The following is a 13,100-nucleotide window of genomic DNA, read 5'->3' as shown; positions in this document are numbered from 1 at the left end:
AATAATTTACTCTCGGACCGCGGCTCCCGATAATAAAAAGAATGAGAGTGAGAGAGAGAGAGAGAGAGAGAGTGAGTGAGAGAGAGAGAGAGAACAGAAGGAGCAGAAACGCGCACTCACCGTGATGATGGAGGGACGAGGTGCGCCGGTAAAGTGCTCGATGACCTCCCAGTTGGACTTTTTGATGGGGGTGTGCGGCGTTTTCGGCGTGTTGGGGGTGTGCGGCTGCGAGGACGGCGTGGTGGACTTGGAGCCCGGCGTATCGAACAGCAACTCGACACGGGGCTTGCCGCCGTCATTGCTGCTCACGTGCTGCCTGAGACTGGCCCATCTCCTGGTGCCCCTGGCTCCTGGGACCCCGGCTATTGTCCTGGGTCCGATTTCACCCTGACCGGACAAAGAGAGGAGACTCGTGTTACGACTGGCGACTGGCAAAATGCGTCTCCGACTCGACGTTGATTAAAGCGATCTTCTTAGCGAAATACACGCTCGTAATCAGATCATGTCTCTTTTATCAGAGGCTGATAAACGAACGAGGGAACGAGAGTGCGAGAGACAGAGAGACAGAGGGGGAGGGGAGAAAGAGGCCGAGATAGCTCGAAAATTGCTGTGGACGATAAGAACGAGTGCTTTTAACGATCCACAACGCGATATTTCAACACGACGCGGACGTACGTTTGCGCGCGATGCGAAACGCTCGCATATCTTCTTAATTACGCGTATCGTAATCGCGGGTAGATGTGTCGGCAGGATATATCGAAAGTAGACGGGCGATGATCTCCGATCGCTACGACTCTGATGTAAGAAATAATGCGCGAAATCAAGCCGGTCGAGATAAGGGACTTTCGCAGCCTATTTGAAAGAAATCCGGTATTATATCAGAATTAGCGCGCGTGCTCCATGCACATTCTCGCGTAGATTCTCATGGGAAAAATTTAACGATACGAAACAATATTATATCGACGCCGCCATTCAATGTCCGCCATCGCGGGGACGCTGTCTCTCTCTCTCTCTCTCTCTCTCTGCCTCGCCGGAAGGGATATTTTTAACGTCGGCTCGAAAAAAGTCTTATGTCACCGTTATTTACGTTGCCTCGAGCAGCGAAAGTGTCTTCTTGTTTTTTTCTCCAAGACGACCGGGCGGGGAGCGGAGGAAGGGGCAAGCGTAACACGACAGAGCAAGCCACGTCGGAGGAAAGTCGTCGACACCCGTTACGTGAATTTTCGCAAGTTTGCGAGAAAATTGCGAAATGCGGGGAGGAGAAGGCGACGAGGTCGCGCAATATACTACGACGTCGTCCGCAGGCTGTACACCTGTCGCGTCAGAGTCCCGTCAAGATACACTTGTTTCTCTGATCTCGAGCGTTTCACACGTCGCTCCTTTCATCCCCCTCCCCCCGCCCTCTTCGCTCTCTGTTCGCGCTCTGTGTTCGCCGATAAAGCTGAGCGATTTCCAGAATCGTTTACTTCATTTTTCCATCGACCGCGCCGATCGCGCGTCGTCTCAGTCGCAACGTGACATTTTTGCTCGATATTGAAAAACTGTACAGAGAAGAGAATGGCAGAAATAACGAAGGCCCGTACGTAAAAGTGAGAAAATTCCTGGTTACGCACGCATGAACCTCGTTGCTGCAACGTGCAAAATTTACATTATTAAATGCACCCTATATTCGTCGCTTGATCGGCGGCCGCACATGTCTCGCTTGTCATGCGCAATTTGCTTGCGTTTTATGCGTAAATCACTGCGATAATGCAATATTACACGACACCGGGGCTGTCGGTCCTGTGGTAGTCAACGCGCTAAAGTCAGCTGCCGTATGGAACAGCTCGGTATTCCAGCCGAGCTGAAACTTCCGACTCGAAGTGACTCGGAGACGCTGTGCAAATCCGCGAGTGTGTCGGCTGTCATGGATTTCACCACGTAACCATTCACACACGCGATCGCGTAACCGTCGTCGTCGTCGCCGTCGTCGTTCTCGATAACGCGAACACGAGTCGCCGTTGCGGAACGAGTAGCGGCAGCTCTCGCCAACGGAGCTTTTTCAGGATCGATGAACGACGAACCTGCCGAACGGACGCGGATTGAAATCATAGCCCGTAAACAAGCCGCTGCTCCCATTCCTCCGCGTTTTCTACGCCTCCGCGATTCTTTGCGCCGTCTCTCCAATGCGCCTCCCTCCCTCTCTCTCTCTCTCTCTCTCTCTCTCTCTCTCCTCTCGATGCCGCGTTCTGTGCAGCGGTGCATAAGTGCGCGCGGCCGGAACAACGGAACAAGCGCGAGCAGCTTCGGTATTACAGGCGTGCAAGCTCGCGTAAATACGTGTGCACGTACGTGCCTCCCGTACGAGCGGTCGCCTTTTATCGCGATCCGCAAGCAAATCGCGCTAAATTATTCAGAGCTGATTTAATTGTACCGCCCCCTACACGGGACGCGGCGAGGAGGAGGATCGACTACGCGCTCGCAGCTTAATTAGCATTCCGCGTGCTGAGCATGAAATTAAAACGATCTTCGGGGACGTCTCTCTCCCCCCCCTCTCCCTCCCGTGAGGAGAGCGAGGCGGAATATCGAGTTTTAAGAGCAAACGCAATTATCATATCGTTTTTAAGTCTCTCGCTCGAAGGAAGTTTCGCTTAAAGCGGATCAAAGTGTATGTAATTCAGTCGAGCCTTTATTTGGTCTGACGTCGTCGGCCGGGACGGGGGATGATTTTATCGAGTATCTCGGGGAAAACGCGCGATTCGACAACTCCCTCGCCGGGCCCTCGCCGATGACGACGTTCGTGACGTGTGCTTTTTCGATGTCGCGCATTACCGAAATTGCTCTATTGTGACTGACGGTATTCTCAGAAGGAACACGGAACCCGCCCCGCCCGATGTTACTCCGCTTTCGTGAGCCGGGCGACTTTCGTGTCGGCGCAGCCGCTGACATGTACCACTTGAGCGTCGCCGGCCGCCGTGCCAAGTGCCATTCTGACAGACAGACAGACAGACAGATAGACAGATAGACATACGCACGCTCGCGGATTTCGTTAATGACATTTTGAAAAAAATATCCAAAGAGAGAAATTCGTTCGTCCGATCTACCCGGTCTCGTTTCTTTGTCGCGCTTCCATTCGGCGAATTCGATACGCGTTTCCAATGTTTCCAATTTATGCGCGCGTCCTCGTTAAACGCGAACGCGAATAAGCGCGCTCGCGGGTTTTACGAAGAGGGAGAAAAAATAACGTGCGCGTATTGTTCCCATTCGTCCGCGGAATTTCGCTCTTTCCTTGTCGAGCGCGCTTCTTCATTTTTCTGTGTGCGCGCACGTATGTGTGTGTGTGTGTGTGTGTTTTTTTGTCATCTTCCGACGCATCGCACTTCGTTGATTAAGCGAAAACTAGCGCAATATCCTTTACATCGACGCGGTTATCGATTGTCCTAGATTGCGCGCAATGATTGCATCCATTTCGCATTTTCTTGTCGCTAAACTTGAATCACGCCGCGAGCACGGCGGAATTAATTTCTATTTATTGAATAAAAGGATCACGTCCGGTTGATCGCGCGGAACACACCGATACCGTGGCACCAGCGCGGGCTTGGTGTTAATTATACGACCTGCTATGTGTATAAGGTCCGGCGGTGTGCAAACATATAAAAAATATGAAATTAAAAGCGCGGAGACTCTCGGTCGAGAAATTATACGGCTGAATAAAAACGGAAACTCGCAGGAAGCGCGCGCGCGCGCGCGCGCGCGAGAGAGAGAGAGAGAGAGAGAAAGAGAGAAGAACCTCTCTAATTATATTTAGCGTTCCGACTATACGTATGTATATATACGTATGGATCTCGCACTATATTGACACTCGTTCAACATTTCCGTACGAAGTGGCCCGAACTTTTCGCCCGTACGTTTCGATTAGCTCTCTAATTAAGCCTCTTTCGCCTTGCATAAAGCATCGTTTCATAATCGATCACGCGTTTACGAGCTCCACTCGGCCTCCTCGTCGACCGACTGCGGCAATTACCGTCGCGAGCGGGTCGCGCTCTTAAATTATTCAACGACGACTTGGCCGCGGACTTGGCTCCTGCTGATTAGTCAAAGAAGCCCGCGCGGATGCAAGCTGCCGGACTCGTCCGCTAATGTCGCTCCTGTTTTCTCGACGCGTCCGACTCGAGACGTTCGTTATTCGCTCCAACAGCGTGTGCACGTGCGCCATTTGTAAACGACGGGGAGGGTATGCTAAATATTAGAGCTAAATATTAGTGCGACATATTCGAACTCGAATCGAATCGAATTACATTAGATTCGATTCGATTCGAGTCCGAATCCCTATGATTCGAATCCGAATAATTCGAATAGGAATCAAATATGTATATTCTCGTTTGCGTGCATCAGCTACAAAACGGGCCATCCGGGTCTCTATATTTGAAGCCTTAACTTGTAATTAACTCAACTTATAATTAATGACTTAATTATAAGCTACTTTAATTTTTTAAATATATGTTTTACTTTAAGATGACGTTACAATATTAATGTTCCCTGTCATATTTCAAAATCTCCCATCATTATTTGCATGTTTAATAGTCATGTTAAATTTTTTAATGATTCGATTAGATCTCACTCGATTCGATTCGAATTCGAATTTAAAAAATGAGATTCGACTCGATTCGACACAAAAATTCTTGATGCGCACATCTCTACTAAGTATTACGAATAATCTTCCTCGAAGGAGCGCATCTCGTCCACCCTATACTGATTTCGGTCATCTGAGCGCGGTGTGACAAATTCAGACGTAAGAGTGTAGAAATTGTGAAATTGACCGGACACCGTCTCACCTTGCGGCCAGACTCGAGAGTCTGAATTTTTCGCGGACAAGTGACTACACTCGCTTTATTAACAGAACACGGCATGCATAATTAAAGAGAGTGCCTGGAGACACACGCCGGTCACATCGCCATATAATTATATCGTCGCTCTGGACAAAAAATATTCTGGCGGCTAATAAACGTACGATTTTTAGCAAATTAAATTAGCGCGCGAAATATGAGAGAGTGAACACAAAATACGATGAATTGCGAAATGCGAAGGGAACAGCGCTAATGGTAATCCACCGGCGTAGTCGGCGTAAAGTATGCTGCGCCGAATACATCGGCGAATACGGCGGCACACCGAAGCAGCGGTCTCTCGGAAGGGGTGGCGGAAAGCAGGGTAGGGGAAAAGAAGGCGTATAAATCGATCTTATAATGTACATCACGCGTACACACATAGCAGTGAAACCGCGAGTGAAGAGCACGTCTTGCGCAATTTCACCGATAAACGGTCCGTACGTGACCGGCGGACGAATGCAAAGAATGGAAAACGTATCACGGCGGAAAGATTAAAAAGAGCCATTTACGCGCCAGCTGGATGCACCCACGAACGAAAGAAAAGAATGCGCGCTCGTGGGAGAAATGGGAAAAGCGCAATTTGTCGCGACCGTTATGTAGAATAATTCATTATCACGGGACGCAATATCGTGGGACGGGAAGGGCCGAGATAATGCGGAAATTAATCGCTCGCAGTTTTGCGTCGCGTGTCGCTGGATAAGCGAGCGCGCAGTGCGTGCGTAATTACGGAGAATAACAGGGATGCACTCGGGAGACGCGACGCTACGAAAATACGATGCGGCGAAACGAGACGCGAGTTGCCGGGCGCGAAATTGTCCGTCCACAGCAAGACGCGCGTCGCCCCCTCATTTTTACGCTTTTCGCAAATTTCTCCTGCGCCGTGCTCCCTCTCTTCCTTTCTCTCTCTCTCTCTCTCTCTCTCTCCTCTCTCTCTCTCTCTCTCTTTCTCTCTCTTGCTTTCTCCGTGGAATGCGAGATCATTATGTCGACGAGTTACGAAGCGCGCGCGTTAATCGATCGGCGGCGAGCATTTCACCGCGTCGCTGGCGCGAATGGAATCGCGCGGCGTGAAATGCATTTAAGGCGAGTTTTTGCACGCAGGAACGTCTCATATGCGATATCCCGCACATGCATGTTCTGCGCGCGCGTACCTGTGTTCACGCGCGGCCCGCGGTTAGCTGTGTGCACCGGCCGTTGGATTACACGCGCGTCCGGGACAAAATGCAGTTGTCGCGGGGGTTGTTTTTCACGGGCTGCTCGGAAAATACTTGCCCGAGTGAGTATTAAGGCATTACGCGCATTCCTCGGCTGAAGTGTCGCAGCGCTCGCTGCGGGAGCATTAAATCGCGATGTAGCCGCGAGTGAAGTAGAAAGAAAGCAAGAAAGAGAGAGAGAGAGAGAGAGAGAGAGAGAGGGGAGAGAAAGACACGGTGAGCTGAAATGTCTCTCCACCCGTCCGCGTAATACGAGATTACGATGGCGTTTTTACGAGTCAGGCTGATCAGCCGCGGTGAATCCGACGCGCTGTGCATTTCAGAGCGAAAGTCAACCGAAGACACATTCGTATCTGCCGACGTGAAACTTCGACACAGTCGCTCCCCCCCCCCCCCCGCCGGCCTCGAACATATAACCGCCGACAATAAAACGAGCGAGACGCGCGCTAATGGACGTTCGCTGTCTTTTGACGAAACGCGGATGAAATGCTAAACACGCCGAGCATCGGGCGCCATACGTCTCCGTTGTCCCCGACGTATGCGTGCGATGTATTGTGGCCCGCGAGGGGTTGCTAACGCACCACCTGGCACGTTGTTATCCCGCCGAATATATATGTATCTCGTGGAGCCGTAATGAGAGGGTTACATCCGCCGGAGATCGATCATCCTCCCCTCGCGGTTCTTCGCGACGAAAAAATATCCATCGGGCCTTGATCCGCCGGGGCAATTGGCGCGTAACACGTGCAACGAACGAAAGTGTCGTTACGACGACGCGCGATGACGTCACTCTCTCTCTCTCTCTCTCCCTCTCTCTCTCTCTCCCTCCCTCCCTCCCTCTCTCTCTCTCTCTCTCTCCCGACCCGGCCCGTTCGACGAGAAAACGATGCTTCAGGCTACGCACGAATCCCCGCGCGTGTTTTCGCGTTTTCATGACAGGCTGCGCGACGTAAATTTTGCGCAAAAGGCTGTTGTTATTGCCGCTCGTCTCATTTTGTAATAACGATTTTCATAACTGCATTGCGCGCGCGCGCGCGCGCGCTCGCGCTCGTTATGCATGCGCGTAGATGTAAAATGACGGTGCGTCCTTCGGACATATATATTTATTGGCATTAATATTAATACATAGTGATAACAGCATCAACTTAATTGCAGATACGCATAGTCACACGGTCGAGTTTTATCCGTGGTGGCTGCGTAATTATCGGTGTCGGTAGACACCGTGAAATAAAGCAATTACGCCCGCCGGTTTATGGTAATGCGGCGAGCGCGCGCATTTGTTTAATTCGTCCTTTTATCAGTGACATTTCGTTACATCGGCGACACGTGAGAGCAGCGCACGCTCAAGTGGCGCTGGCTCGCGCCATATCGCGCGTCTGCATAAATGTTTAGTCGGCGGGAAGCTGCGTTTATGAATAATGCAGGCGAGAATGCACGCGTGCTTGCCGAGTTTCGGCCAGTCGGAGCGTAGTCGCGAGCGCGGGAACGCACCTCGCGAGCCTCCGGCACCCTCGCTCTCCCTCGTTATCGTGCGTGCGTGTACCACTCTCCTCCCGCCGCGGATGATAAAGCAGGAGAGAAAGGGCGATCCCCGACAGAACGATTTACCTCGTGCGTCCTTCGGCTGCCGCGAAGGCTCAGCCTGTGGCTCCACTCCCGTTTCGGGAAATCCACGCCGTATTTCTCCATGTCGCCGACTTCTCCTCTTGCAGACGCTGGAAAGCCCCGCCGGGGGAAAGTGGGGGTGGGGCCGGGGGGAGGACGGGGACAACGGTGCGCCGTTGTCCGCTACTTCATGTTTCTCCTATGGACAAAAAGAAAAGTTATCTGTAACAAGGTTGTCCTGTCCTCCGGCGAGACGCGCGCGCGCGCGCGCGCGGTCGCTTCGCTTAATTAAAACGGCGAGTGCTCCGATCGTGTCTTAAGTTAATTAATAGCGCGTCTCGAGGTACTTCGAGGAGCCTTCGGAGCGATCGGCAACAACCCGCTCGCCGCGAGCGGAGTTCTTCCGCCGCGTCGCGCCCTCAGCTAGCAGCTTCGCGCACGGAGAAAATGTAAAAGAATTTGCAAATTTTCAGACCGAGCGAACCTCAAGCTCGTCGGACGCGCGCCGACGTTTCCGTGAAAGGTCGCGTTCGAGCGATCGCAGTCGTATGCGCAGTCTTGCGGCAGCAATCTGCCCTCCCGCAGGCGGCATAATCATTACGCGGATAATTCGCACCGGCCGCGTCTTGGGACGATTTCACACGCGTCCAGTCTCGCTCTCAGCGAGAAAATTCGTCCGCTGCTTAACCAGAATTCATGAGATCCTACATCGCGTGTCTAGACGAATAATTCCAAACCGTCCCCCCCTCTCTCTCTCTCTCTCTCTCTCTCTCTCTCTCTCTCTCTCTGCCGCTGTTGCCGTGCGGGAAGGAAAACTTGAAACCGCGACACGAATTGTCTCGTCCGAGATGCATGTTCCTTCTGCATTTCACGCGAGTTGCGACAAGCCGCGAGGGAAAAGCGCCGACGCTCGCGAAAGACGCGTTCTCGTCTTCTGCTGTTTATCTGAAAATACCGGATAATGTGTTCCCTGAGATGACGCTCGAGAGGTCATTCCGCGGAAGCGGAATTTACACAATTAATTAATACGTAGCCATAGTATAAGAAAGAACAGTAGGTTCACTCAATACAAAATAGTGCGAACGGTCGTTTGTCGCGCATGACCGAACTGCACAACCGACAATATGGACAATATGGCGGCCAATAGCTGTCAAAATGTGTAAGTGTAAGCCCATGATTAACCATATGACCGAATTTTTAATATAATATCGTTATTTTATTAAAGTCAGTAAAATGAATGAAAGAAGTGGGTATAAATGTTGTATAATAAACTGCAAAAGTGCAAATTTAAATTTGCAAAGTGTTAAATTTTGCTTTAATCAAAATATGTCCCCTTCGAAACAATACGATATAAGAAAAAGGCGGACCTCAATATCATTTAGTTTTCGAGATTTTTTTCGAGACTGTTCTCGTTTGAAATTTAGCACCCTGTATATATATACGTCTTTCTATATTATAATTAGTAATATGCTATATATCATTAATTATAATATTATTAACATATTATTAATATTTCATATTTTTATATTATTTTATAAGGTATATTATAGATTTGACAGTAAGTCAATTGAAAAAACAGTAATAAATCTGTTTCAGCTCCTGTTCATTGTCATTCAAATTATAATTATAACCCGCGCACAATAACATGGCGGTCTTGTAGCACCTGAGATCAAAAGCACCGCCACCGAGTGAGCCGAGTACTGTTTTTTCTTATACTGTGACGTAGCATTGATACGACTCTATTTCCCATAGATTCTCTTGCCAAGAGAACTGTGCAGCGTGCAGCTCACTTGTAAACAACATCCGTAAACGCGAACGTGACTAATTGAAGCCGTCGGCACGCGCGGACAGTGCGCGGACGCACAATTATCGCGTGCATGGACTGGGCTCGTAACGCAGCTTGTAACGAGGCGAGAGTGCGCTTACAACGGCGAGCACGGCGATCGATGCGCGCGAATCTGGTCGGCTTGAAATTTATAACGTCCGCGGCGCGGCTTCGCTCGTGACGAAAGCGCACAATCGCTGCAGCCGTCGTTGCCGCGCTGCGAAATTCGAGATGTACCCTTCATTACGGTCGCATGCGGACACGAAATTGCTCATTCCGAAGCGTCAGCGAGCTCGCGCGAGTCTGAGATCGATGGCCGAAGGATAACGTTCCGCGCGGCCGTGCGAGCGCGCGCGTGTCGGCCATTGTTTGTTCCAACTGTCCCGCTGTTCTTTCATCCCTCGGGCATCCCTCGGGTGTGCTTTGATTGATTCGGAGTTCTCGCGCGAGAGGAGATCGCCGGGGTCGTACTCGATCGCGCGGGCCTATCACCCTTGCGAGCGCTCAAAAATGTCGCGTTACAAATCGCGACGCTGACTGTCGCGCCTCTCGATTGGACTTGGAGCAGGTTGTTCCATCAACTCCTTGGTAAGTTAACTGATACTTAAATCATGTCCGTCTTCGTTTAACCCTTTAACGCCTACTGGTAACTGTAGTTACCAGAAACGCATTTAAGAATCCATAACTTGGTCGAAAAAGAAGATATTTTCGTTTTCTTTGCACCTGCACCGTAAAGGTGAATTCTTCTTCTGAAAGATAGTATATAGATTGTATGTAGATTGTATGTAGATTAGTCTGTTTTTAGCTCAGTTTTAACGATAACATATTTTGTCAAATTCCAAGTAGGTTAGCGTAGTTAGCATTGTTACTGACATTCAGAAGTGCACTATAAATGAATAGATTGATGTCTGTTATAATTTTATACATTTGGAAGCTTTCTCAGATGCAAAATGTGAAATTAAAAGAATACAGAAATTCAAAATGGGGAATCCAATATGGTGGTCACGAGAATCAAGAAATCAACCTATTTTCGTGAAATCTGGTGAACTACAGTTTTTTATGCGGCGGAAAATGAAGGGACGATTGACTATCTAAATGCTGACCTATAAGATATTCTTCTGAAATAGTAAGCTTGACGCTCTGAATGATAAACTTCACTCACAAATATAGTAAAGTTTCAGCTGAAAAATGTCAAGCTGATTATCAGAGTTATGTCGTATAGATTATCCTTCATTTCTCTCTGTATAGGTTGCTCATTTCGTATATGCTTTTAGGATCCAAGTCATATTTACCAATAAACAAAAAACGAACGATAAAAAAACCAAACTAACGAAAACCAAAAAACGAAAAGCGGGAACCTCGTGTACTCATTTATTCAGAAGTGAACGATTGATGTTGATTTTCCGTGTAATTGTTTCACGGTTTTTCCATCTGAATAACCATCTCTGAGTGTGTCCATGTTTATCATTTTTACCGTTATATTTACAAAAAAAATACAAATTTATTTATCGTTCAGAAGTAGACTATTATTACCTTACATTTTCCGTTCAAAAGTCGATTGTTAGTTTTCGTTTCTTGTACATCAGAAAGCGTTACAACAAGCACATGCCTGTTAAGGAAAACTGTAAAAAATTGACGTTGTCAATTGTGCAGCTCGAAAGGGAAGCAAAGCAGGACAAAAATAATTTGCAGAACCTGCAAAATTCTCCTCTGCATCTCTCGACGCTTTATGCAGTTCCATTTCGGGTAAATAAAAATCAAGTTCTGAATATGAGTTTTATGTTTCGAGGAATTTTTCCAACCATTAAGTATGATATAAAATTATTAAAACTAAAAAAAAAGTTTAACCGATCAGGCGTATTTTTCGCTTCTGGGAGTAGTTTCTGCATGGAAAGGTAATGTTTCGTAGATATAAAATTCGGGTATTTTTTTGGTTATCGCTACTTATAGCCTCAGTTCAAAAAAACTCAAAAAACTCAAATTTTATTCTTAAAACACTTGTAAAAAGATCGGGCGTTAAAGGGTTAAATTGAAGGAAGAACAAAGATAAACACATGATTGAACTATCAGTTAACTTATCAAGAAGTTGGAGCAACCGGCCCTTGAATCGTCTGGCTCGATCAGTCGGCGCGAGCGTTACTCGCGACTGGCTTCTTGTCTCCTCGCTATCATCGAACCCGTTATCGAGCCCTGCGCCCTGCCGTCAACTCCGACCGACCCTTGGGCGCCGACTGACTTTCAACAATTGACCGGCAATTTGCACTCAAACGACTCGTGTGCAGCTTGGCCTGCAAGTTTGTTCGCTGCGCTTCGTGTAACGTTGCGGCCCGATTATATCACAACGCGCGCGTCGTCGCTGTTACAGTGCGAAACGACGCTGAAGATTTCGCTCGGATTTCTGCCGATTTCTGCGCGACCATAGAATTCCACAGTTTCACACAAGTGTTCACCGCGGTCTGTCGTTAGCTCAACCGCTGTTGCCGTTTTCATCGATGTCATCGCGTCATCGCACCGCGAAACGATTATTTTTTAAAATCGAGCTCGTCGCGCGCATGAAAGTTTATGAAATTTTTCCCGATTGCCACACGCACGCGCGCGCAGCGCGCGAATTCTGCAGTTTCGCGGAAGTTCTCCATGAGCTTGTCAATTACCGCAGTTCGTTATTATCAACATTGTTACGGTTTTTGTTTCCACACTATCGCGCGCGAGGTGACTTTTGACCGGGCTCGTCGTTGCATGAACAAGACTGCGAATTTTTGCCCGATTTCGTGACATAGCGCGGATTTGCAGCTTCGCAAAAATTTGTCGCGCACAAATTCATCACGTTCGAAACTCGAGGTCATTCGTCGCGCGCCGCCGTTTTCGATGCCGCGCGCGTTTATCAATTCTGTTGCTTATTGTCGGCCGAGTAAAATCGCCCGGCCGGTCGCTCCGCCGTGCCGCCGCGCCGCCGCGCCGACCCGGCGGATTAACCGCGGACAATGGACAATGAGTATGAATGAAGCGAGATTAGAGCTTCGCGATCGCATCTATGCGGACAAAAGTAGCGGAAGTGTCGTGACAATTGATCAGCGGGCGTCGCAGTGCGTGGCCCTAACGACGGATTAATTAATTAATTATCAAAGCAGCGCACGGGACCTCGATGAAGCGACATTGTTAAATCGAAGCTACAGTCCGGCTGCGCCGCGGCCAAGCTCGTTAACGACGTGACGCACTAATTGAGTCCGTGAATAATAATTATGATTGGACGCGCGGAGACGTCAGCTTGCATTACGGCTGTCGCGCGCGCGCTCCATGCTAACGCTACATGTTAAATCGCCATCGTCGTCGTCGACGTCGTCGTCGTCGTCGACGACGACGACGTCATCGTCGGACACGTCGGCTCTCCTTATCGTCCCGTCTAATCCGCTAGACCGCGAAATCTTAAACGGAATAAATTACCGTATATTGCGGCGTCGCGTCTCCACCGCGCCGCGTCGCGCCGCGCCGCGCACCTTGCATGTTTGCATACATTACACCGACCCGGCTTCGATTACGTCGCTACATGGGACGTGACGTGTGTATGTAACGTTGAAAACTCGCCGCGCGATGGCA

General features: G+C 49.2%; 1 protein-coding gene across 1 annotated transcript in view; it reads right to left on the bottom strand.

Moving 5' to 3' along the window:
• The window catches only part of LOC105191454 (adenylate cyclase type 6), a 105,315-nt gene that overhangs the window by 68,786 nt on the left and 23,429 nt on the right, over nucleotides 1-13,100 (bottom strand). Inside the window, exons 2-3 of the mRNA XM_025297145.1 lie at nucleotides 7,685-7,880; nucleotides 121-387 (exon numbers count right to left, since the gene is read on the bottom strand). Coding sequence (XP_025152930.1) covers nucleotides 121-387; nucleotides 7,685-7,765 — 348 coding nt within the window. The 5' untranslated portion in view covers nucleotides 7,766-7,880. The remainder of the gene's footprint in view (nucleotides 1-120; nucleotides 388-7,684; nucleotides 7,881-13,100) is intronic.

The sequence above is a fragment of the Harpegnathos saltator genome, unplaced genomic scaffold (assembly GCF_003227715.2).
Source record: "Harpegnathos saltator strain DR-91 unplaced genomic scaffold, Hsal_v8.6 scaffold171, whole genome shotgun sequence".
In the NCBI taxonomy this organism is placed as follows: Eukaryota; Metazoa; Arthropoda; class Insecta; order Hymenoptera; family Formicidae; genus Harpegnathos; species Harpegnathos saltator.
Note: the sequence above shows the minus strand (reverse complement) of the source record. Positions and strands in the feature narration are given on the sequence as shown.